A 26,969-nucleotide genomic window follows, 5' to 3' on the forward strand; every position below is an offset into this window, starting at 1 on the left:
CTGATGAGATCTTGAGCCAATATCTCCATCTCCACATGTACTGACTCTGGGCGTCCTTATTTGAAGCCCCACCCCTCACAGCACAGCAGCCCAAAGCACCGCAGCACAGCGACACGCAGGCCCCAGCATTGCCCCGACCTCTTGCTACCCCTCTCCACCCCCTCCTGGTAAGGTGCATGCGGATTGTAAGAGGCACCCCTCATTTTCCTCCAAAATTTACGGGAGGAAAAGTGCGTCTTATAATTTGAAAAAATACGGTATCTTCCTAGACCACACTATCTACGACCTGTCACCAAATTTTTCATGTTGCACAGCTATATACCTGCTACTAAGCTGTGCCATCTGCATATATCTGTTCTCTACTTGTGGGAATCAGGAATCTTTTATGACCTCTTTAATGATAGCAGTGACTTAATTTATTATGCTGCGCTGATGCCATCCTTTAACCCATCCATATACCCATGAACTCATAAGGCTCTGTGCGCACTAGAGCTTTTTACCCGCGGATTTACCCGCGGATTTGCCGCGGAAATTTCTTGAGAAACTTCACATTTCTAGTGCGCACATAGCCTTATACTGCTAATTAACTGCAGTATATTGCCCATAAAATGCCATATCTTACATGACTAATGGGGTGTTTTGCATCGAATTTTGTGTGTCGCCCAGGGAATAGGGTACTCGGTTCCGGGCAGTTGCAAATGGGGGATGTCACTTTGGTGGCCGTTGCCCGGTCCCGTGCCCTGGGTGTTTCCCTTTTAATGGGGAGAATTTACAGTAGGGATAAAAGTTAGTTGTATGACGCCACCTTGCGGATAGGATGGTAGAACCGCCACTGCTGAATGTGGGTACTCCCAGGGCTGGTGGTAGTTTCAGCTATGATGGTAGGAAATCCGCAGGTAGGGCTGTGCCCGGGAGATGTGAAGGAAATAACTGAGACCACACCGGGGTTGTAATGAACAGTCTCTACTTACTACGGCCTGTGGACGACTGGTTCAGGTCCCGTGGAGTGCCAGTGCCAATGTAGTGACCCTGGTTGCTCCGTCCCCGGCACTCTCTGTTTGGTTGGGTCCCTGTAGCATGGAGCGTTTGGGGCCCAACTGTCCCTTTTCTCCACTCAGGAGAGGATGGAGGCCGCAGCCAAAAAGGAACTGATTTCTCCATGAGAGGAGGGCAGAGCTGAGGGGACAGCAAGAAGATGGAGGCCACACAGCTCCACATCCACAGCAGGAGAGGAAACACAGGAAAAACTCCATGGGTCATCAGCAACCTATGAAGAAACAGAGAGGTGAGTATATACTGTGTTTGTTTTTACATACCTATGTTGCTTGTACTGTATATAATTGTGCATGTATCTGTTCATATCTATATATATATAATTACCTTATTCTGTCTGTCTGTCTGTCTGTCTGTCTTGCTCCAAAATTGTGTCCTTACGGTGACACAAAGCTGATTGGCCGCTGGGCTCGCCATGGCCCCGCCCCCCCGCACGGATTGGCCGCTCGCCTCGGCTCCGTCCCCCCCACGGATTGGTCGCTCGCCTCGGCCTGGCCCCGCCCTCCGCATGGATTGCCCGCTCGCCTCGGCCCTCCGCACGCATCGCCAGACATAACCTTGCGCTGCTAGGATCGTGACGGAGCCGGTGAACGCTGGTAACCATTATACACATCGGGTAACTAAGGTCCCTTGGTTACTCGATGTGTATCATAGTTACCAGTGTACACCGGCTCCGTCACGATCCCAGCAGCGCCACACATACCCTTGCGATGCTGGGATCGTGACGGAGTCGGTGAACGCTGGTAACCATTATACACATCGGGTAACTAAGGTCCCTTGGTTACCCGATGTGTATCATAGTTACCAGCGTACACCGGTTCCCGGTACACATGTGCAGGGAGCCGGCATTATACTCCTCTCCCCCCAGGACTACTCCTCCTATTATAGTCCTCCTATTATACTCCTCTCTGAGTATAATAGGAGAACTATTATGGCATGGGGATGGAGCACGATGGGGTGCACAGCATGGGGGATGTAGCACCATGGGGGGTGCGCAGCATGGGGGATGTAGCACGATGGGGAGTGCGCAGCATGGGGGATGGAGCACGATGGGGAGTGCGCAGCATGGGGGATGGAGCACGATGGGGAGTGTGTAGCATGGGGGATGGAGCACGATGGGGGGTGTGCAGCATGGGGGATGGAGCACGATGGGGGGGTGCGCAGCATGGGGAATGGAGCACGATGGGGAGTGCGCAGCATGGAGGATGGAGCACAATGGGGAGTGCACAGCATGGGGTATGGAGCACGATGGGGAGTGCGCAGCATGAGGGATGGAGCACGTTTGGGGAGTGCACAGCATGGGGGATGGAGCATGATGGGGGGTGGCAGCATCGGGGATGGAGCACGATGGGTAGTGCGCAGCATGGGGGGTGCGCAGCATCGGGGATGGAGCACGATGGGGAATGCGCAGCATAGGGGATGGAGCACGATGGGGGTTGGGCAGCATGGGGGATGGAGCACGATGGGGGGTGCGCAGCATGGGGGATGGGGCACGATGGGGGGTGCGCAGCATGGGGGATGGAGCACGATGGGAGGTGCACACCTCCCCCCAATACACACACACACAACACACCACACACACACTGGGAACCTCAAACACCGCCCTACACAGACACCCACACACACAGACAACGCCGCACACACACAACACTGAACACACAAACACCGCGGCATACATAAATATACGCACATACCGCACAACACACACATTGCACAAAACATACCTCCCCGCAAAACACACCACACCCACACAAACCGCGCAACACACACACACACAACGCGACAGACACACAGCGCTCCACAAACAACGCAACACACGCAACACACATACAACACCGCTCTCACCCCCGCCACACCCAGAAAACAACCAGAACATGTACAGCGCCCTACACAAACACTTGGTAACTACACACAACAACATCTATATATATATATATATAACAAAAATCATACATGAACTACACAATACGTAAATTCTAGAATACCCGATGCGTAGAATCGGGCCACCTTCTAGTATAGTATATGTGTGTATGAGAATGTATCTCTGTGCATAAATAGTATTTGTGTATAGGTGTATGTGCCTCTGTGGATATATAGTATATGTGCTTGTGTATATCTGTATATGTGCCTGAGTGTATATTTAGTATATGTGTATGTGTGTGTATATAGTATATGTACTGTATCTCTGTGCAGAAATAATGTGTATATGTTCCTCTATCTATATATGTATTTGTGTATATAGTATATGCGCCTGTGTATGTTCCTGTATATATGTGTATATGACTCTTTGTATTTATAGTATATGTGCTTGTGTGTATATATAATATATGTGTGTATGTGCATATGTGTATATAGTATATGTATCTCTGTGCATAAATAGTATGTGTATATGTGTGTCTGTGTATATATATTTTCTGTTGTATTTTTTTTAAGCCCTTAGTCTTGTGCTAGGGAAAAACAATAAATTCAGGGTCTCTTGTCCTCCTCAGGACCAGCAATTCCTCTTTACTATACTCTGGTCTATGTTAGTGTTGAGGGCGGGGGCCAGCTTTCCCCGTCGCGGGGGCTGCTTGGGGAGATCGCGCTCGGATCCGGTGCCTTCTCCTCAGTGGCTCAAGTGGGCCGCACCCGGGGCTCGAGCAGCGCTCCTCGCCCACGAGTGAAAATGGGAGAAATTGGATTTGTTTTGGGATGGATAAAGTTCGTGACGCCACCCAAGGGTTGTGGTGATGGTGGGCACCACCGCTGCTGGTGACGGGGTTCCCGGGAGCGATGGCGGGGAGCAGCTAGGTGTTGACCCCTCCGTGGTTAGGGGCTGTTGGTCCCGGGGCCCGGTGGCTGGTTGGATTCCCGTAGGCTGGGGTTCGCAGGGTGCAGGGTTGCGGTGCAGCGCAGCGCAGCGCGGTGCCGGATGGCACTGGTGTACTCACTTAGACACAGATGGACAGAGTCTCTGGTAAACCAAACGGCTGGATGGACGGGGCCCGCAGCCGGCTGCGGTGTTTTCCCTGGATGGGTTGATGGTGGCTGTCGTTTCCCTGCACCTGTGTTTGTATGTTGACTCCAATGCCTGGGCACCGGTAGTCCGCTCCCCGACGTATACGTGCCGGAGGAGCCCCTTTGCCCGCAGACGCTGGCCCTTTGGATCTCTGGCCCTTGGCGGTGGCACTTATCCGGAACGGTTGGGCTGTTGCCTTCAATCGGGACTTGGTTGGGAATGAACCCCTGAGGTCCAGACCGCAATCAGAGAATTTGACTAGAGGTTGGCTTTAAGCCTAGTCGGGGTCTGAGTACCCTGCCTGGTGCTTGGCTCCAATCGGCTCCCCGGTTCGGTACCGGCGGGCCACCGCCCGACCCCGGTCTTACGGTTCCGCTGACCTTCGCCAACTCCTGCAGACGGCCACCACCGTCTGCCGACCTTGCTGGATGTGCCTGGGCTCTGACCCAGACACAGACAGTTTTCACTCCTCACTCACTCCTGCCCAGAACTGGACTCTTTGACCATCACTGGACTGACTGACTGACTACTGTGTTTTTCCCGCCTCCAGCCTGTGAACTCCTCAGTGGGTGGGGCCAACCGCCTGGCTCCGCCCCACCTAGTGTGGACATCAACCCTGGAGGGTGGCAACAAGGGTTTAGTGTTTGACTGGTGTGACCTGTCCAGGGAAGGGGGTGTATGGTGTGGTGTAGTGACCTGTGACCCCTGGGGTCCAGGGCGTCACATTTGCAGCTGTGATATCATGACTAAAGGGGGCTTTACACGCAACAACATCGCTAACGAGATGTCGTTGGGGTCACGGAATTCGTGACGTACATCTGGCCTCGTTAGTGACGTTGTTGCGTGTGACACCTACGAGCGACCGCTAACGATAAAAAATACTCACCTAATCGTTGATCGTTGACACGTCGTTCTAATCCCAAATATCGTTGCTGTTGCAGGACGCAGGTTGTTGGTCGTTCCTGCGGCTGCACACATTGCTACGTGTGACACCCCAGGAACGAGGAACATCACTGTACCTGCGTCCTCCGGCAACGAGGTGGGTGTGACTTTCATGCGGCTGCTCTCCGCCCCTCCTCTTCTATTGGACGGCTGCTGTGTGACGTCGCTGTGATGCCGCACGAACCGCCCCCTTAGAAAAGAGGCTGTTCGCCGGCCACAGTGACGTTGCTAGGAAGGTAAGCACGTGTGACGAGTCCGAGCAATGTTGTACGCCACGGGCAGTGATTTGCCCGTGACGCACAACCGATGGGGGCGGGTGCTTTCACCAGCGACATCATTAGCGATGTCTCTGCATGTAAAGCAGCCTTTAAACTTGTGACTGCCAGAACCAGCCACTGAGCTCAGCCGTCACACCAAGGTAGATGGCGTCAGTTGCGGAGCTCTGTGATTAGCTTAAAGTGGTCACTTGTGACATAATCACTGCTTCCTGTAAATATAGACGGAGCGGCAGAGAGACCTCACTGGACTAGGTGAGTGTTACGGGGGGGCTGTCTGATAAGAACCTAAAGGAGTATCAGACAGTCAGGGTCCACCGTGCAAAGACTCTGCTGCAGACTATGGCAGAGTGCAATACCTCTGTTAACTCACAGAAGGATATAATAAGTAAGTAAAGCAATTCCTCCCTTACTTGGAGGGTGTGTGGAATGATCTCTGTTAATAATCACAGAGACAAAGGCAATGTGTGCGAAATGGCACATAGCTAGGTCCGCTCTTCTAGTGGTGCAAAAGAGACGGACAGCAGCGTAAGCCGCACAAATCTCCTACCTGCGTTCGCTCCACTAGTGTGCGAGGACACGAACCACTAGATATGGCACCTGCCTAGGTCCGCTCTTCTAGTGGTGCAAAAGAGACGAACAGCAGCGTAAGCCGCACAAAGCTCCTACCTCTGTTCGCTCCCCTAGTGTGCGAGGATACGAACAACTGCCAGACGCAGTATAAGGAACGTTACCCTAGCGGCAACGTCCACCTACGAGTCGAACCACAAGGCCCAGCCAGACCATGTGCCCAGGCACCTGCCTATGTCCGCTCCCCTAAGAGGTAAGGATACGGACAGCAGCCGAAGCTGTAAGGTATAAGAACGCTACCCTGCCGGTAGCGCTCACCTAACATAGACAGAGGAATGCCTAGAGGACCACGCACAGAGCGTCTACTCTTATGCATGAACCAAGAGGACTGAGCGCCGTGCGGCGTGCGTCAGGGTCTTATATAGACTCTGTGCCTCATCCAAGATGGAGGACACCAGAGCCAATCCGCTGCCAGAAAGACAGGAGTGACGTCATGCTGGCCTATCACTGAGCAAGGCATCACAAGCACATGACCAGCGACCAATCGGCATAGAAGGTGTCAGAGACATGTGACCTCGTGTCAGCGATGATGTCACCCGCACATGTGCAATGGCTCCAAGATAGGACTTAGTCTCTGGCGCTCGCACATGTGCAGTAACAAGAAATCTGGACTTAGTCTCCAGCGCTCGCACATGTGCAGTAGCAAGAAATCTGGACTTAGTCTCCAGCGCTCGCACATGTGCAGTAGCAAGAAATCTGGACTTAGTCTCCAGCGCTCGCATGTGTGCAGTAGCAAGAAATCTGGACATAGTCTCCAGTGCTCGCAGCAGCCATAACAGTGAGAATGAGTAACTCTGATTGTATTATTTTTTTCCCCAGTGCAAAATGATGAGCCCAATAAAGCTTAAAATGGTAAAATAGAAGACCCCAAGAGGCAGAGGGAGGTAGGGGAAGGGTCCGGGGAGGGCGGCCCATGGTCAATTCTTGCACAGGGGCCCTTTGCTCTCAGTGTCCGCCCCTGGTGATTAAGTATTATCACAATATACAGACAAACTGAGAATGCCCCGGTCGCCATGTCTCAAAACACCCATGAGTGTTTCCACAGCAATAAGTCATATTGTCCCCAAATAAAGTCCCTATGTCAGATATAGAGTTCCCCTTTAATTTGTACTAACCGGGGGATAGCTCAATAAACAACGTCAGATCGTGTCCAAAATCAGTTTGAACTCCAGGAACCAAGCAGGAAACTGGGGAGAAATATTCATGTGCGGTCACAAGCGAAGCCATTGATACTTCAGTGAATAAACAGAATATAAAACAATCATTCCAAACAATATTTTTTTCCTTGTTGCACTGTGTATAGTAACCGAGATGATATGTGTTATCAGACGCATTCAGAGTTAATACAGGGACATTATCGGCCATAAGTCCTTGTGTGTAATCAGTGCAGAATTTCCTGGTTGCACAATTTTTTTTCTCGATCCCTCAGTAAACTCTTCTAATTCCGGCAAAGTAAACTGGGTCCAGAATGTCGTCTATATAACGAATACAGGGCCAGGTGAAAGGGAGGGCACATGTGTAAACAGGTTACAAGGATGCAACAGCGCAGAGAAGGATGAGTCAGTGGTAACTAAAACAACAGATATTTATTTGGCTAATACAGTTCGATGTAACATCTAAGGCGCAATATCAAAGCGGAAAAGCAAAGAGTGAAGTTACAATGAATTATTGTGCAAAGCGTTTACAACAGTATTCACAAGACTATAGTAACACACTACCGGTTTGACTATTGAGAATAAATGAGGATCATATACAGACAGTCAAGAAAATACAATAATTAAAGCAAATATAATGACAAGACTGCTCGTAAGAGCTTATGTGTCGCACCACCTGCATCGGCCGGCCAAGGGACTTCACTCCACCTTCGGGGACGCCGCAGGGTCTTCACCTTGGTACTTCTGGCTACAGGTAAGTCAGGGTTATTCACATAGGAGTCGTGACGCCACTCTCGGTTTGCGGTCAGGGTTTGGGTGACCGCCACTGCAGCTTTTTTTTTAAACTTTGAATTTTTATTGAGATTTTCAATTTACGTTTTTCATACATAAAATAAAACATAAAATTCACAATTCTTATCGAACCTAGACAAACAATGACAGGACAGGTGAGGAGGGTTAGGAGGGGAGAGGAGAAATAGGAGGGAAGAGGGAAGGGTTTCAAGAGTCCATGCTCCTTCCATAGGACCCATAGGCCTCAGTCTCACAGATCCTCCTGTCCCGCAAAGTAGTCCCATGGTGCCCACACGGCCTGGAAGCGGTCAACTGTGTCATGCAATAGTGCCGTGAGATGTTCCATGCGTCTAACGTCCAGTAATCTATACTTGAGGCTCTGGAGTGAGGGTGTCCCTGGCTGCCTCCAATTCTTTGCAATTAAGCATCTGGCCGCCGTAAGGATGTGGGACAAAAGCTTAGAGGCCGTTTTTCCCAATCCCCCATTCCCAAGACCCAGAACATAGATCAGGGGATCAAGATCAACCTCTATATATAGTACTTTATGGATCAACCCTCTAACCCGCTCCCAGAAGGGGACTATCCCTGGACAGGACCAGAATATGTGCAGAATGGTGCCCCTGCCTCCCCCGCATCTCCAGCAACAAGCCGGTATGGAGGGGTCTATGCCATGAAGGAAATCTGGAGTGTGGTACCAAAATAGCAAAATTTTATAGATATTTTCCTTATATAGTGTGCATATTGACGTCTTGGCGGCGTTTCCCCAGATTGCTGCCCATTCCTGAGGAAGTATCCGCCTTCCCAATAGAGACTCCCATTTCCGCATGTATGGAAAAGACCCCTCGGGCCCCTCCCGTGAATCAGAAAGCAAAATGTAAATTTCCGAAATCAGCCCCTTAGTATCAGTGCCCCTTCTGCAAATTTTCTCAAAATCTGTGGGAATCGAGGCCCCTGCCCTGCCAAACAAGGAGCCAGCCAAGTCTCTGATCTGCAGATATTGGAAAAACTCTCGATTAGAGAGAGAGAATTTATCTCTAAGGTACTCAAAGGAATGGATCTGCATTGTACTTCCATCTATAATGTCTGCAAATCTGAATAGACCTGCCTTGAGCCAGGGGTGCACCATGTCCGACTCCAGACTGCTTGGGAGCAAGGGTTGGTATATGAAGGACACCAGAGGGGAGCAGGGGGATGCCAAAGGAAATCTTCTAATGCAAAATGCCCAGAGGTCCCTAGTGAACTGCATCGGTCCAAGAAGAGGGGGGGGCGAATCACACTGGGCCGGGGGCCACAGGAGCGCGTTTGGATGTATAGGCGCCAGCCAAAGTTTTTCAATCTCAGTCCACCTGTTGTATGCCCAAAGGGACACCCAACAGGGGATCCTCCTAAGATGGGCCGCCCAATAGTATTTTAGGATGTCCGGGACAGAAAGCCCCCCCCTGTTTCTCCGAGCCATCAACACCTCCCTGGCCACCCTATGACGTTTGTTACACCAAATAAATCTAAGGATAGCCGCCTGAAGGGACTTCAGCTCCTTTATTGGTACCTTAACTGGGAGGGTTTCAAAGAAATATAATAATTTTGGGAGCAAGCTCATTTTAACCGCCGCAATGCGCCCCATCCACGAAAGAGGGAGGGGCAACCACTTGCTCAAAAGAGTTCTCAGCTCTCGGAAAAGGGGGGGGAAGTTAAGGTTATAGAGGGAATCATAAGTAGATGTGAGGTTAACCCCCAGGTACTTGACCGCATCTGTCTTCCAACGAAACTTAAAATTCAAACGCAGGTAATCCAGGGCCACCGGGTCGAGATTCAAGGGCATTGCCTCCGTTTTGCTAGAGTTGATCTTATACCCCGAAAGGCTCCCGTACCTACCCAAGGTGCACATTAAAATTGGAAGGGACACATGGATGTTAGTAAGTGTAATGAGCACATCGTCGGCAAAAAGTGAGATTTTAAATGGTTTATTCCTGACCAGGACCCCCGAGATGTCTGGGTTGCTCCTGACCGAGGCCGCGAGGGGCTCTATGCATAGCACAAAAAGGAGGGGGGACAGGGGGCACCCCTGCCTGGTGCCATTGGAGATGAGAAAAGGCTTAGAGATGTGGAGGGGGAGTTTGATAGAGGCCGTAGGAGCGCTATACAGGGACTTCAAGGCCCGCATAAAGCCACCCGAGATCCCAAAGACCTCCATTGTCTTGAAGAGAAAAGGCCACGCAAGGCGGTCAAAAGCCTTCTCTGCATCTAGACTCAACACCAACGCCTGTTGCTTCGTCCGATTTGCCACATCCACCAGGTCTATGACCTTCCTGGTGTTGTCCCCCCCCTGACGGCAAGGGACAAAACCCACCTGGTCTTTATACACGAGTTGGGGCAACCATCGATTAAGCCTGGCCGCCAAGAGCTTGGTGAACATCTTCAAATCGGAGTTCAAAAGGGCTATTGGTCTATAATTAGCACAGTCCAATGGGTCCCTGGGTGGCTTGGGCAGGAGGATTAAATGGGAGTGTAGCATGGATGGAGGGATAGGGTCACCCTGAAGGAAAGAGTTAAACAAGGCGGCCATGTGTGGGAGGAGCTCCGCCGCAAACACCTTGTAATAAAAATAAGTAAAGCCGTCCGGGCCCGGTGACTTCCCGCCAGGCAGGGCTTCCAGAACTTGCTCCAGTTCCTCTGTAGTAATCTCTTCATTCAAAGCCGCGGCTGCTCCGCAAGGCAGTGAAGGGAGCTCAAGGGCCGAAAAATAGTCCCCAAGTGCCCCAGCCCCGCGCGAAGCCATGCCCGGGGGAACCGGAAGGTTATAAAGCTTGTTGTAGTAATTGAAAAAAATGTCAGCTATTGAAGCGGGGTGATAGTGGATAGTGCCCTTTTCATCGCGCAGAGCCTGAGGGCATGAGGATGTAGCGCGCTCCTTAAGCTGCCTGGCGAGTAAGGTATGAGCCTTATTACTCCTTTCATAGTATCTTTGTTTGGAAAAGGTTAGCAATTTTTCTGCTCTGCCAATTGCCAAGTCTCTCAACTTTTCCCTAAGGCTGATGACTCTCCTAAGAATAGTCAGTGATGGGGCAGCCGCCAGTCTCCCCTCCTGTAGCTTAAGATGGGCCGTTATAGAGTCCCGCTGGCTTGTGGCATTCTTTTTAGCCCTGGCGCCCTCTCTAATGCATAGTCCCCTCATCACTGCCTTGTGAGCTTCCCAGAGTGTTGCCGGCGACGTGACCGTGCCCGTGTTCAACTGAAAGAATTCGACCAGTTGCTTATTTAAAAAGGCCCTAGTGTCGGGATTTTTGATCAGAGATTCATTAAGGCGCCAATGCTGAGGCCTAGGTCGAGGACCATCTTTCTTGAAGTCCATTATGAGTGGGGAATGGTCTGACCACGTAATGGATCCCATTTCCACCCTCTCAAGACGCCCCAGCAGCTGTGAGTCAATGAAAAAATAGTCTATTCTGGTGTGCGTCTGATGCGGATGCGAGTAGAAGGAAAAGGCCTTCTCTCCCGGGTGGTCCACCCTCCAAGCGTCGTATAAAGCCCCTGATCTAATGAGCCTACGAAAGTCCCGGGACAAATTTTTCAAAGCACCCGATGGAGGGTGTCCACCCACAGAGAGTCTGTCGGCCACCTCCGAAAAAGGAATGTTAAAGTCTCCCCCCAACACCGTAGAGGCCGGTGCCAGTCCGCCTATCAGATCGAGTATTTTCTTAAGAAAGCGTATCTGCCCTTCATTAGGTGCATAAATGTTGGCCATTATGTGCGGGGATCCCCCCAGTTGGCCCTCCAGAATCACATATCTACCCTCTGGATCGCAGTGAGAACCCGTAATTTGTAGAGGACAACTGGAGGATATTAAAATAGCAACTCCCCCCCTCTTGGAGCCCGAGTAAGCCGAGTAATGGATGGGAAAGCGGTGGGACGCAAATTTGAAAGTGTTTGATTCCACAAAATGTGTTTCTTGGATAAAGGCTATGTCTGCACCTGATGTTTTCAGTTCCTGTAGCAGCAATTTCCTCTTACGGGGTGAATTCAGACCTTTTACGTTAAGAGAGATAATGCGGGTCATATCTAAAACTTAGAAGTAAGAAAAAGCTAATGGCACACCTATACCGTCGGGGGCATGACTTCCCCTGTGAAGCCGGCCAGAGGAGATGGTCCATACGACAAAGGGCCGCAGCTCCCAGGGACTCTAGAAGGGGTGGTACCTGAAAGGACACATAAGGAAAAAACATCGGGGAGGGGGGAAGACAAGGACAAACATAGAAATGAACATGAATTAAGAACATTAACCAAAATGCATAAACCTTAGGCATAGATTCCCGGGGGGTCAACCCGGAAGGGAGAGACCTAGAGGGAGGTTCCCCAACCCGTCTGAGCTAAGAGAGCCACCCACCTCACTCCCCAGTAGCCCTCCCACGGGGGTCAGTCCAGTGGGCACGGGCCCGTGCCAAAAGGAAACAAGGGGAAAAAAAAACAAAACAAAAAACCTCAACCACTAACTCCAAGTAAGGGGACCGGGCTCCCGCCAACCCCCCTACCACCCACGGCATCATTGTGGCTACAGCCCCCCCCCTTATGCAGCTCAACAGACCCAGAGGGCCGCAGATGACACAATGGACAGTCAGAGGCTTGCTGTAGAGAGAGTCACAGTATCACAAAGCATGCTCAGCCACTGGAACTCAGAGGGTATAAGAAATAGGCACCAACCAGGTTAAGAAGTGTCCTCAACGGTGAGCCGGGGAGGGGGGCGACCCGCGGCCCCTACCTCCTCTCCCCCCCAAAGCCCCACGCCCTCCACCCCTCACCTTGGACCACACGGGAGGGGGCGGCCCTTCCAACCTTTGCAAGTCCCAATCTGGGATACAGACCGCTGGAATGTCCAGTGCTTCACAGAACAGAGTGGTATCTGCTGGAGTGCGAAGGGTCGCCGATTTACCCCCTCTGCGCGCTGTTAGTGCAAACGGGTAACCCCAGCGGTATGGAACCTGGTGCTCCTTCAGGCTCGTGAGGAGGGGTTTGAGGTGCCGCCTTTTCTGGAGTGTGATGCGAGAAAGATCCGGGAAAAGCTGGATTTCCTTGCCATTGAACACAGGTGCCGTGCGCCTCATTCTAGCCTTAGCCATGATCAGTTCTTTGGTGGAGAAGTCGTGAATGCAACAAATGATGTCCCGGGGTTGGGTGGATAAATTCTTCGGCTGTAAAGCCCTGTGTGCCCTGTCCAGCTTGATGATGTTAGAAGGGGGAGCGTCCAACACTTCATTAAAGATGGATTGTAGTATGGAGTTTGTGTCCTCGGGCCCATCTGACTCTGGGACCCCCCTCACACGGACATTGCAAAAGCGTCCTCTGTTGTCGAGATCCTCTATGTGAGACTGCATATCCTCCATTATTTTTTGTTGCGATGTTGCCAGTTTGTGTAATTCTGATACATGGGATCTGGTGATGTCATGCTCTTCCTCCAGGGATTCAATTCTGCCAGACAATTGCTGCAAATCTCTCCTCACTTCAGCTATTTCTGACCTGCAAGTTGCTTTAACCTCACGTATGAGGCATTGAAAGTCCTCTTTAGAAGGAAGTTTACTTATGAAATCATGCATGTCCTTATAGAAGGTGTCTGGCCCTTTAAGGTGAGCACCTGCAGTAATAGACACTGGAGTTTTAGTCTTGTGCTGGGGAAGCTGGGGAAGTTGATCTCCACACCGAGGCCCAGAGGGGGGAAGCAGGCTGCTCTGTTCCCTGATATTACCAGCTGTAGCTGCAGTCCCTTCTCCCGGCAGTGGGGAGGGCTGCCCCCCGACCTCCACCTTATCTCCCACGGCCACTATGTGCTCCTGGGCCTGCTGCTGCTGTGCCTGAGGATCCGATGCAGTGCAGGGCTGCTGAGCCAAGGCATTCCCTGTTGGAACTGCTGCAGAGATTCCTCCACTTTCCCCTGTGTCCCCGCTCACTCACTCCTCCTTCTCTTGCTGCTTAGCAGGCCAGGCCAGTGCCTCCATTTCCCCTCCATGCTCCTGGAAAGATGGCGTCCGGGCCTCCCCTGGACCCTGTTCCAGGCCCAAGAAAGTATCCAGCGCCGTGGTGTGCAGCGGGGGGGCCACCGATGCCTGCTGCGATGGTTTAATCCTCCGTGGTCCCATCCTGAGAGCCGGTGAGTAGGTTTATGCTTATGATAAGTGCTGATTTAGCTGAGGGTCAACAGGAGCTCCTCTTCCCCACGTCCACTCAGCTCAGCATCCTGGACACCCGCCACTGCAGCTTTAACGAGCTTCTGGGGCTGATGTGGTCTGCAGTCTGGTGGTGTAGCCTCCCGTGAGTGAGGCTGGCCCCAGGGGCTCTGGTGATAGAACAACAGGTCCCAGAATAACTCAGGCACAGTCCAAAATGTCTTTCAACTTGTTTACTCACTTTCAGGTGTTTTTGTGAGGTAACCCGGGCGATGCTGAGATAAACCAGGTGAAACCAGGTATCCTTCAGGCTGGTATAAGGGTAACCGTTATCTCGCCTTCCTAGCACTTCTTGTTTCGGATAACCCCTGACTTGAAGTACCATGGGGTTCATCCAGGGAAGTCGCTACTGCCTTTTCTCCCCTTTTTGGCCCATTTGCCGGCAGCGTGGACCAAGGTGGATAGTAGCTTCAGGCTCAATCCCCCTTATGGGCCCCCTCGTTGCTGCTGAGGCTCGGACTCTAGTTGGTTGGTGAGGGACTTGTGGTCTCCCTCACCGGCAGGTTTAGCAGATCATTAAATGGACGTCTACTTTAGGGACCTGTTCCCCATGCGTGCCTAGCTACCAGGAGTCTCTGTACTCCTCAGCGTCTTTCTAACCGACTTGCTGATAACCGTTCTCCCCCGCCAACGGCTACCACACGTGCAGGGTCTGACTAGCATGTCCGCGCCCGTCACTCTCTTGCCACTTCTCTTGCGCTTCTCCACTAACAGACTTGCTAGCTCCTCCTATTTTCCTTACAACCGCTGCAACCTTAGCTTCCAGGCCCTCCCTTAGATCCCTAGCTGAGATATGGAGTAACGCCCCCTCTTGGGTCTGCCCAAGGGTCCCCTCTAAGGTGTGGGAGACCTGGTTGCTATGTGTCTGTGCGTACACACCCTATTTCTGCCTTTGGATTTACCTGAAAGTACTGCCCCAGCAGGGGTGCAATACTCAGTGGTGCCTGACCAGGTCAGGGGCGCCACACTTACAATCTACAATGAGGTGGGGGTGACACAAAGCAAAGGTGTTTATTTACAGTGATGGTCCAGCCATCGTGAAGAAATGGGGGATAGATAAAGGCTACATGAGCCGGTCAACGGCCAATCTTTGGGTGAGATGGGGTATGATGGAAAATTATGTTCAGAGAAAGAGTGAATGGACTGTATATAAAAGGACTCTGATGATTAGGGAACGTGATAGGCCACCCTAATAAGATGTTGTTTTGAAGGAACGTCTAAAACTGTAATTTCTCGGGGTAGAGCATTCCAGAGAATTGGTGCAGCGCGGGAGAAGTTTTCAGACATGAAAAAAAAAGAGTAGATTGGGGACAATGATGAGTGTAGAGAATCTGTAACTGTCTGAGGGTCAATGGCCCGTAGATTTCTGAATGTGTGATGGGGTGGGCGAGGATTTATGAGCATGAAGGAGAGAATGTTGTGGTGAGGGTGAAGAGGCGAGTTATCTAAGTGAGAGATTGAGCAGAGGTGGACAAAGACCAGATCAAGAGTGTTACAGTCTTTGTGTGTCTCAGAGGATGAGAGCTGTAAGAGGCCAAGAGAGGTGGATAGAGATTGAAGATGGGATGTAGATGGGGAGGTCGGATTGTTTAAGGGGACGTTAAGCCTTCCAGGATAAGGGTTGATAATTCTGAGGACATGACGTGGGGCAGCTAGACAGAACAATGGTCAAGGCACTGGGTGGGTGAGCATCCAGCCCCTCGCACCCCGCTGTATAAAATCTGGCCCTGAGGAGCAGAGGGCAGAAAAGTCACCACCGCTCTGCTGACCCCATAACTGCAGAGTCCAGACCTCCTCCGGTAACATCAGCACAAATTCTGCGTCTGCCGGGAGCTTCATGGCAGAGCAGCTGCAGCAGGCATACATCACCAAGCACAATGCCGAGCCGTACATCACCAAGCACAATGCCGAGCCGTACATCACCAAGCATAATGCCGATCCGTACATCACCAAGCACAATGCCGATCCGTACATCACCAAGCACAATGCCGATCCGTACATCACCAAGCACAATGCCGATCCGTACATCACCAAGCACAATGCCGATCCGTACATCACCAAGCACAATGCCGATCCGTACATCACCACGCACAATGCCGATCCGTACATCACCACGCACAATGCCGATCCGTACATCACCAAGCACAACGCCAAGCCGTACATCACCAAGCACAATGACGAGCCATACATCACCAAGCACAATGCCGAGCCATACATCACCAAGCACAATGTCGATCCGTACATCACCAAGCACAATGCCGATCCATACATCACCAAGCACAATGCCGATCCGTACATCACCAAGCACAATGCCAATCCATACATCACCAAGCACAATGCCGATCCGTACATCACCAAGCACAATGACGAGCCATACATCACCAAGCACAATGACGAGCTGTACATCACTAAGCACAATGCCGAGCCGTACATCACCAAGCACAATGCCGAGCCGTACATCACCAAGCACAATGCCGAGCCGTACATCACCAAGCACAATGCCGAGCCGTACATCACCAAGCACAATAACGAGCCGTACATCACCAAGTACAATGCCAAGCCGTACATCACCGAGCACAATGCCGAGCCGTACATCACCAAGCACAATGCCGAGCCGTACATCACCGAGCACAATGCCGAGCCGTACATCACCAAGTACAATGCCGAGCCGTACATCACCAAGCACAATAACGAGCCGTACATCACCAAGTACAATGCCAAGCCGTACATCACCGAGCACAATGTCAAGCCGTACATCACCAAGCACAATGCCGAGCCGTACATCACCAAGCACAATGCCGAGCCATACATCACCAAGCACAATGCCGATCCGTACATCACCAAGCACAATGCCGATCCGTACATCACCACGCACAATGCCGATCCGTACATCACCACGCACAATGCCGATCCGTACATCACCAAGCACAACGCCAAGCCGTACATCACCAAGCACAATGACGAGCCATACATCACCAAGCACAATGCCGAGCCATACATCACCAAGCACAATGTCGATCCGTACATCACCAAGCACAATGCCGATCCATACATCACCAAGCACAATGCCGATCCGTACATCACCAAGCACAATGCCAATCCATACATCACCAAGCACAATGCCGATCCGTACATCACCAAGCACAATGACGAGCCATACATCACCAAGCACAATGACGAGCTGTACATCACTAAGCACAATGCCGAGCCGTACATCACCAAGCACAATGCCGAGCCGTACATCACCAAGCACAATGCCGAGCCGTACATCACCAAGCACAATGCCGAGCCGTACATCACCAAGCACAATAACGAGCCGTACATCACCAAGTACAATGCCAAGCCGTACATCACCGAGCACAATGCCGAGCCGTACATCACCAAGCACAATGCCGAGCCGTACATCACCGAGCACAATGCCGAGCCGTACATCACCAAGTACAATGCCGAGCCGTACATCACCAAGCACAATAACGAGCCGTACATCACCAAGTACAATGCCAAGCCGTACATCACCGAGCACAATGTCAAGCCGTACATCACCAAGCACAATGCCGAGCCGTACATCACCAAGCACAATGCCGAGCCATACATCACCAAGCACAATGCCGAGCCGTACATGACCAAGCACAATGCCGAGCCGTACATCACCAAGTACAATGCCAAGCCGTACATCACCAAGCACAATAACGAGCCGTACATCACCAAGTACAATGCCAAGCCGTACATCACCGAGCACAATGTCGAGCCGTACATCACCAAGCACAATGCCGAGCCGTACATCACCAAGCACAATGCCGAGCGTTGTATGGAGCAGTGTAAAGCCACCACCACTGGACTCTGGAGGAGACGTGTTCTGTGCAGTGATGGAGCGCACTTCTCTATCTACATCTAATGGACGAGTCTGGGTTTGGTGAATGTCAGGAGAACGTTACTCGCCTGAGTGCCTTGTGCCCGCTGTACAGATTGGCGGAGGAGGATAATATTATGGGCTGTTATCAGGGGTTGGCCCCTTAGTTCCAATGAAGGGAACTCTTAATACTTCAGCACAAGACATTGTGGGCAATTGTAGCATCCAGCTTTGTGGGAACAGTTTGGAGAAGGCCCTTTTCTGTTCCCCAGTGCACAAGGTCCATACAGACATGGTTGGGGGACTTTGATCGTATGTACAAGGAAATAACTCCTATAATACTGCCCCTATGTACAATAATATAACTGTTATAATACTGCCTCTATGTACAAATAGCATAAGAATTGTCCCAGCTGGCTGCAATTATTTTTGCAGATAATTATTTTGCTATAAGAAGTGATGATGAGTCATGGTGGATGTTTCCGCTCTTTCCTCTGTCTCTTGGTTTATACCCATGTATAGCCCGGCTGGCATCCCAAAGATGATGGATATAACATGTCAGGGCTGCCCGTCACAGATAAAGCTTCACATCCTCATCTCTTTCTGATGATGGGAAAGAACAGTGAAAGAAAAGAACAGACTGACACTGAGGCCCCTTCATATACAGGCAGACTGGCACATAGTAGGTGCAGACACAGAGAGAGGCACGCAGGAGGTGCAGACACAGAGAGCGGCACGCAGGGGGTGCAGACACAGAGACCGACACACAGGAGGTACAGACACAGAGACCAGCCCACAGGAGGTACAGACACAGAGACCGGCACACAGGAGGTGCAGACACAGAGAGCGGCACACAGGAGGTGCAGACACAGAGAGCGGCTCACAGGAGGTGCAGACACAGAGAGCGGCACACAGGAGGTGCAGACAAAGAGACTGGCACATAAGAGGTGCAGACACAGAGAGCGACACACGGGAGGTGCATACACAGAGTGCGGCACACTGGAGGTGCAGACACAGAGTGCGGCACATAGGAGGTGCAGACACAGAGGCCGGCACACAGGAGGTGCAGACACAGAGACCGGCACATAAGAAGTGCAGACACAGAGACCGGCACATAAGAGGTGCAGACACAGAGACCAACACACAGGTGGTGAAGACACAGAGACTGGCACACAGGAAGTGCAGACACAGAGACCAGCACACAGGAGGTGCAAACACAGAGGCCGGCACACAGTAGGTGCAGACAAAGAGACTGGCACATAAGAGGTGCAGTCACAGAGAGCGACACACAGGAGGTGCATACACAGAGTGCGGCACACAGGAGGTGCAGACACAGAGGCCGGCACACAGTAGGTGCAGACAAAGAGACTGGCACATAAGAGGTGCAGTCACAGAGAGCGACACAAAAGAGGTGCAGACACAGAGTGCGACACACAGGAGGTGCATACACAGAGTGCGGCACACAGGAGGTGCAGACACAGAGGCCGGCACACAGGAGGTGCAGACAAAGAGACTGGCACATAAGAGGTGCAGTCACAGAGAGCGACACAAAAGAGGTGCAGACACAGAGTGCGACACACAGGAGGTGCATACACAGAGTGTGGCACACAGGAGGTGCAGACACAGAGGCCGGCACACAGTAGGTGCAGACAAAGAGACTGGCATATAAGAGGTGCAGTCACAGAGAGCGACACACAGGAGGTGCAGACACAGAGTGCGACACACAGGAGGTGCATACACAGAGTGCGGCACACAAGAGGTGCAGACTCAGAGACTGACACACTGGTTATGTAGATAGTAATGTTCTCAGTAGTATAGATGCGCACGCTGGCACCACAGTAAAGCTTAGGTGACAAATTCCGTGTCTGATAAATAGGATTGAACTATACTTGGTAGAGAGCACAGAACATGAGTGCGATGATTCAGGACGTGATGGATTTTCGGGTCATTTTGGCACTGGTCCTTGTGGTGCCCTGTGTTGTAGAAGGTGAGATGGACGGTGCGGTGCACATACATTGGTGATGGCTATTCTGATCACATTATATTCAGAAATTCTGTAATTTTCTAATATGACGCCTCTCAATATGCTCAAGATGTCTGCTTGCTGTCAGTGAATGTAACCTTTCCCATTTCTTTTTCCCCCACAGCTTGCTCTGTTTCTGCGCCTCCCTCCCTCTCCCTGTCTTTCCTGATCGGACAGAAGACCCCCGCCCTGCAGTGTCTCCTCTGTCCAGACAAGAAGGCTTCTGCTCAGCGAAATTTCACCTTCACCCTCACCAGGAATGGAAAAGTCACTCGCTTCAGCCAGATATCGAGCAGGAGGATAGTGTATACACTGGAGAACAAGAAGAACCACACCGGCCTGTGGAGGTGTCATGTGCTGGAGTTCCCCAACCTCAGGGCGGACTATTACTTGGGACCCCCTGTACCTGCTCCGCCGGCGGAAAAGAAGAAAGATGCAGGTAGGTAGGGGCTGGGGTGACATACTGGGGGGACACTGGGCAAGAATGTGGGATCAGTATGGTAAATATGACTGTGCCCCTGGCCCTTTAAGGGGAAAAACATGACACATATGAGCTCATCTGTCCCCCCATATCCCCCTAAAATATATACAGTCATTCCATTTCTCTCCCCCATAGCTTAATACATTTTTCTCTGCTCACATATAAGAAGAGACGTCGTCCCCTCCCTCGGCGGTGTCCACCAAAGTCCTGCTGACCATCGCGACTGCGGCGGTCCTACTGCTCATCCTCATCATCGTGACATCGGTCACATCGGGCATCTGTATAAGGAAACGATGCAGGTAGGGGATGTCCTCAATAAGGCTGAAGTACATTCAGCCTGGTCAATTAGGGGGGTTTAACCCTATATTCATGCTGTCAATCACTAATAGAGGCATTTTAATGCACTGGTTGCCAGTGTAGGCACGCACAGGTAGCCAGTGGGCTCATATGACTCCTGGGAGGCTTCCGCTGCTGCCATCTCGGTCCTCCTTTGAAGCCTGACCTCGAAATGTCAATTCTACCTACATATTGCGTTAGAAGGAAGAAATAATCACAGGTTCAGGAGACAAAAAAAAATTAAATATATTAAAAAACTAAAAACATATACAATTTTAAATCACTGCTTTTTCTTGGTTAAAAATAAAGAAGTTAAATAAAAAAAAATAAACATTCGGTAACACTGCAACCGTAAAAAGTTCAAGGAAAATGTAAAAAGAACATATTTCTACCATACATTAAATAAAAATTTAAATGATTCCCCCCAAAAAAACAAGCCCATAAGTCTTAAGAAAAGGCAAATTTTATTTTTTGTTTTTTGTTACAAACTTCTGATTTTTTTTATTAACCAGTAAAACATATATATAATATACACACACTATATTTATGTATCTATCTATATATATATTATATTATATATATATATATATATATAAAAAGGTGTGTGTGTGTGTGTGTGTGTGCGTGTGCGCGTGCACGTGCGTGTGTGTCCGCTAAAGGAATCCGCACCGTCGCATTTACAATCACGAAATTTTGCACAGACGCCCCATGTGACTCAGGGAACGTCATAGATTATGTTTGGACGGGAAAATTTAACCCCGCACTTTACTCTCCAAAAATCCTGCCTCCGTTTAAGTCAATGGAGCTGCGAGTTATTAGGTTATTAATAGCAGCTGTGATTGGTTGCTATAGGAACAAAATAAATAGTTAGTATAAGAAGCTTATGTGTGAGGTAATAGGATGTCGGTGGGGAGATGGATAGAGACAGACAGAGAGAGTGAGACAGACGGTCAAATAGACAGAAAGAGGCAGACAGACACAGACAGACAGGGAAAGAGACAGACAGGCAAAGAGGCAGGGAAAGAGACAGACGGGGAAAGAGGCAGGGAAAGAGACAAGGAAAGAGACAGAGACAAGTAACTAGACAGGGAAAGAGACAGAAACAAGTAAAGAGACAGACAAGAAAAGAGACAGGGAAAGAGACACTTTTACATATAGCTATTGGATTTTTCAAGTCAGTATTCACACAGCAGTTTCTGCTATTACATGTATTCCTCTTACATAGTCACTGGTGTGCATACCTTATCTCCCCATAGTGATGTTTTTTTAGGTTTTTGCACCCAGTTCAGACTTAGAATGGAGTTCCAAATGTTATTCCTTATTTGTTAGTAGTTTTTCGTTTGTGAACCCTCCCCAACCACACCTATTGCCAATCCATATCATACGCATAAATAGCCTGGGTCTCAGCTTCCCATACACGGTAAGTTTTTTAACTGCATGAGAGGACACACACAAGCTAGGGGCCCCAACGTAGAGAAATACTTTGGCGTAGTCTTGCGGCTCTATTGCATTGATCAATTCAGTAGCTAAATTTCTCTTAATTCATATGTTCATGGCAGTAACGCAGATTCCATTTTTCACATTTCATTCTTACATATAGCTATTGGATTTTTCAAGTCAGTATTCACACAGCAGTTTCTGCTATTACATATATTCCCCTTACATAGTCACTGGTGTGCATACCTTATCTCCCCATAGTGATGTTTTTTTAGGTTTTTGCACCCAGTTCAGACTTAGAATGGTGTTCCAAACGTTATTCCTTATTTGTTAGAAACAAGTAAAGAGACAGACAAGAAAAGAGACAGGGAAAGAGACAGAGACAAGTAAAGAGACAGGGAAAGAGACAGAGAAAAGGAAAGAGACAGAGACAGACAGGGAAAGAGACAGACACGGAAAAAGACAGACGCGGAACGAGACAGACGGGGAACGAGACAGACGGGGAACGAGACAGACGGGGAACGAGACAGACGGGGAACGAGACAGAAAGATAGAGACAGACAGAGAGAGACACTGAAATAGAGAGACAGAGATAGAGACAGACAGAGAGACTGATACAGACAGACAGAGACAGACAAATAGAAACTCGGAGACAGAGAGACAGTTACTATCCCGGGTACTACAGCTAGTTTATATATATATATATATATATATATATACACTGTATGCATGCATACAGTATATATATATATATATATATATAAAAATAAATAAACAGTGTATATCTATATATAGACTAGCTGTAGTACCTGGAATTGCCCGGGATAGTAACTGTCTCCCTCTCTGTCCGTCTCTCTCCCTGTATCTTTGTCTACCTCTCTATCCGTATCTGTCTCTTTGTATGTCTCTCTCTGTCTGTCTCTTTCTCTCTCTGTATGTCTGTCTTTGTCTGTATCTCTATCCATATCTCTGTCTCTCTCCCTGTCTGCCTCTCACCCTGTGTCTCTGTCTGTCTTGCTCTGTATTCGTCCCTTTCTATCCGCATCTCTCTCTCTGTCTGTGTCTGTCTCTCCACAGAAATCATATTACCTCACACATAAGCTTCTTATACTAAGAATGTCCTTTGTTGCCTATAGCAACCAATCAGAGGTTCAGAAAGGGGTTAATAGAAAATATTTTTTGATATTAAGACAATTTTATACTTTTATTTTTAGAAAAAAATCCACTCCCTGTGAACATCGCAAAGGTAAGAGTGAAATATTCCACAGATGAAATTCTGAGGGGGTCACTTACTTCCTCAGCCTATATCTTACATTACACGACGTCGTCTATGGTTACAATACGTTCCGAATGCTGTGGGTCCCGGTTTGGAGCACAAATCACAGTCATATGTCACGTTGGGGCCAAACTGCTGACTGTTTCCAAGAGCAAAGTATCAGAATATTGGAACAGATAGACTCTGGGGATTTTTCGCTTGTGAACCCTGACTTTTCTTTGTACAGATGGAGACAGATCTGACCACTTCCCTCTTACAGAGAATCTTGGCCCCATCCTGAGCAATCCTGATCTAGAGACAGTGAGTATCGCCCCCTGCTGGACACACAGGGAATCACATACTGATATTTATGAAATCATTTTGTCCTAATTTTTCCAGGACACAGAAGTTTCTTACGTGGAGCTGGAGATCATCCGGGATCCTTCTCGAAAACCATCCAAGAGTATTAATACGATATATGCAAACATCGTGTGACGTCAAAAGAAACGGCAGGAGACTGTGATCAGCGGAGGAAGGACGAGTGCGGGCGTCCTATACATCATGATGAAGACCCTACAATCATCCTCTACCGGAGAGCTGCCTATTGGAGGATCCATACGGTTCCAGTGGAGATAAGCGGCGCCGTGGCTGCATGTATGACGCTTATCTCCAGTGTTAGTAAAATATCATACAACTTTATGGGAAAACTTAAATCCTGCTTTTTGTATTTTAGACTCTCCCATCCTGGGATAATCACACGTCTCTACATTTATAGGCAAAATGCTCACCTTATTACCCTCGTATTATAGGGCAATTCACCACATGTACATGCAAAATAAAGAATAGCGGAGAATATTGTGCTGAGCATTTCTACATTAGGCACACACCAAAAAACACCAAATGTGAAATAATGGATTTGTGTGATCAAGAGATCATCTATCACCAAGAAATTATTATAGCAGAATAGTGAGTGCAGCTCTGGAGTATAATTTAGAATGCAACTCAGGATAAGTAATGTAACATATGTACACAGTGACTGCACCAGCAGAATAGTGAGTGCAGCTCTGGAGTATGATAAGATGTAACACAGAATTAGTGATATAATGTATGTACACAGTGACTCCACCAGCAGAATAGTGAGTGCAGCTCTGGAGTATGATATAAGATGTAACAGAATTAGTAATATAATGTACATACACAGTTACTGCACCAGCAGAATAGGGAGTGCAGCTCTGGAGTATAATACAGGGTGCAACTCAGGATCAGTACAGGATAAGTAATGTAATGTATATATGTATAGTGACTCCACCAGCAGAACAGTGAGTGCAGCTCTGGAGAAAAATACAGGCGGTAACTCAGGATCAGAAATGTAATGTATGTACACAGTGACTGCACCAGCAGATTAGTGAGTGCAGCTCTGGAGTATAATAAAGGATATAACTCAGGATCAATAATGTATGTACAAAGTGACTGCACCAGTGAGTGCAGCGCTGGAGTACAAAACAGGAGGTAACTCAGGATCAGTAATGTATGTACACAGTGACTGCACCAGCAGAATAGTGAGTCCAGCTCTGGAGTATAATACAGGATGTATCTCAGCATCAGTACAGGATCAGTAATGTAATGTATGTACACAGTGACTGCACCAGCAGAATAGTGAGTGCAGCTCTGGAGTATAATACAGGATGTATCTCAGCATCAGTACAGGATCAGTAATGTAATGTATGTACACAGCGACTGCACCAGCAGAATAGTGAGTGCAGCTCTGGAGTATAACACAGGATGTATCTAGGGATAATTAATGTATGATACAAGAATAAATTGGGATAAGGGAGCAAAAAAAAAAAAAATTAAATTTTTTTTTTTTTAATATGTCTGTATGGCATTTTTCTTTCTCCACACAAAGAACACATTTTGTCTTGACCCCTAGGGAAGGCCCCAGAGAAATTATGGGTGCTGTGGGGGGCAAACATTTAACTGACATCCGCTATTAGCATTGTGCTCTGCTAAGTGAAATCATATGGAGAATTTTTATCCATAGAGGTTAGGGGAGTATATGGGAAAGTGCGAGCTGTGCCGTATACCAGAATCACTGCATTCAGCATTCCACCATTTAATATTAAAAGCATTTTTAGATATCATGTCACACTTCATTTAACCATTGTGTGCCCGTTATTGCACATGTAGCAATGTGTGCCTCTCATTAGAGAATGTGCGCCTGTCGCACAGACCTACATTGCCCTCACTAACTCTCTCCTGCATTCACATATGTTGCCGCTTCCTTAGACAAATCACTTGTATTAGTAATAAAGCATCCCCTTCTCTGGTCCTCAGTTATTCTATCCCTGCAATAGTCTGGAGCAAGTCAATGTGTGTTTTGCTGGGTGACTAAATTTTTATGAAAAAAAAAGAAAAAGTGCTCTATTTGCTTTCTATAGCCTCTGTGTTGCACTGCCTATTGCTGGCTGCAGAATGGGTTAACTGACAATCTGTCAGTGAGCTCATTCTGAAAGTCCAATGGGAGAGTTTCAACTATTGCCTGTTTTTTTCCCCGAGCTCATTTTAGCCATTTATGTCCACAAGTAACAAAGTTGAATGTGAACATCTCCTTCCAAGAGGTAGCCCTAGAATTCAAGTTCCTTTCCTCAATGAAGAGGCAATTTGCATATCTGTAAAATTAGAATTTTTTTTTTTCCTTTTTAGGCTGTCTTTATGGTACTTTAGTCATGTGCACTTCTCGTGTCCATAAGGCTGATAGTTGCTCTGGCCTTTCTATATAGGTCTTTATATCTTGTTTTTCCCTCATCTTTTTTTAAAGATATATTCAAAAATAGGGGTTGGTGTTAATTTAAACAATTACAAATATTAGGTTAAGAGGTTTATACTATTTTGAAGCAAACAAGTGGGGCCACTCCTCACTAAAAACTAACATCTGACTTTATATAAATCGATTTAGTTGAACATATGGTCAACAAAATCCACTTCCTCTTTCCACCAACCAAAGTAGATGTTTGCAAAAGTTGGCGTGATACTTGCCCCCATTGCGGTTCCACATTTCTGAAGAATGTATTATACATCAATGTAAATGGTGATTAATACAAATTGTTTGCACACTGGATAATAGTCAGTCACCACACAAAAGTGGGAGTGAGATGTAAAAGCCATACAGCATCTCATTGTTTATACTGGTGTTTTAATTCTCTACATCACATCTCAAATCATTCATTAGTCCAAAAGTGCTTTCTTTGAGTTCTGTAAGACTTTGTATGGTGACTTATATATGATGCCTATTTATAACCTCTTCATTCTTGATCTAGACAATTGGTATGGGTATTTTGACTATAAAAACTTCCCAAAATCCATAAGAACTCAGCAGTGTTAGACAACAACTAAAAATGGACACATATACACCATTATATATTAGATTATATTTCACATTATACCAGAAACATCATGCAAACTCTTAAAGAATTTGAGGGAAGTATCTTGGAACCATCTGAATTACTTGCAACACGTGATCTAGAGCATTAA

General features: G+C 48.6%; 1 protein-coding gene across 2 annotated transcripts; it reads left to right on the forward strand.

The window, feature by feature from the left end:
- The first annotated feature begins 83 nt into the window (after positions 1 to 83).
- LOC142250355 (uncharacterized) lies at positions 84 to 25,815 on the forward strand. 2 transcript variants are annotated; one of them, XM_075322508.1, is made up of 7 exons: positions 84 to 167; positions 1,119 to 1,285; positions 20,054 to 20,368; positions 20,577 to 20,709; positions 23,398 to 23,429; positions 23,686 to 23,759; positions 23,838 to 25,815. In XM_075322508.1, the coding sequence occupies exons 2-7, from the start codon at positions 1,252 to 1,254 to the stop codon at positions 23,931 to 23,933; spliced, it is 684 nt and encodes a 227-aa protein (XP_075178623.1). In that variant the 5' UTR covers positions 84 to 167; positions 1,119 to 1,251; the 3' UTR covers positions 23,934 to 25,815. The 2 variants fall into 2 exon arrangements, with proteins under 2 accessions (XP_075178623.1, XP_075178622.1); XM_075322507.1 differs by lacking the exons at positions 84 to 167; positions 1,119 to 1,285 and adding exons at positions 18,588 to 18,679; positions 19,783 to 19,893.
- The last annotated feature ends 1,154 nt before the right edge of the window (positions 25,816 to 26,969 follow it).

Source organism: Anomaloglossus baeobatrachus, chromosome 9 (genome assembly GCF_048569485.1).
Source record: "Anomaloglossus baeobatrachus isolate aAnoBae1 chromosome 9, aAnoBae1.hap1, whole genome shotgun sequence".
NCBI classification, from domain to species: domain Eukaryota; kingdom Metazoa; phylum Chordata; class Amphibia; order Anura; family Aromobatidae; genus Anomaloglossus; species Anomaloglossus baeobatrachus.

Excerpts from the sequence above, each read along its gene's own strand:
- LOC142250355 (XM_075322507.1), top strand. The coding sequence starts at position 19,815 with ATGAGTGCGATGATTCAGGACGTGATGGATTTTCGGGTCATTTTGGCA. Across the intron at positions 19,894-20,053 it reads GGTGCCCTGTGTTGTAGAAG|CTTGCTCTGTTTCTGCGCCT; the intron begins GTGAGATGGACG and ends TTTCCCCCACAG. Across the intron at positions 23,430-23,685 it reads TCCCTGTGAACATCGCAAAG|ATGGAGACAGATCTGACCAC; the intron begins GTAAGAGTGAAA and ends TTCTTTGTACAG.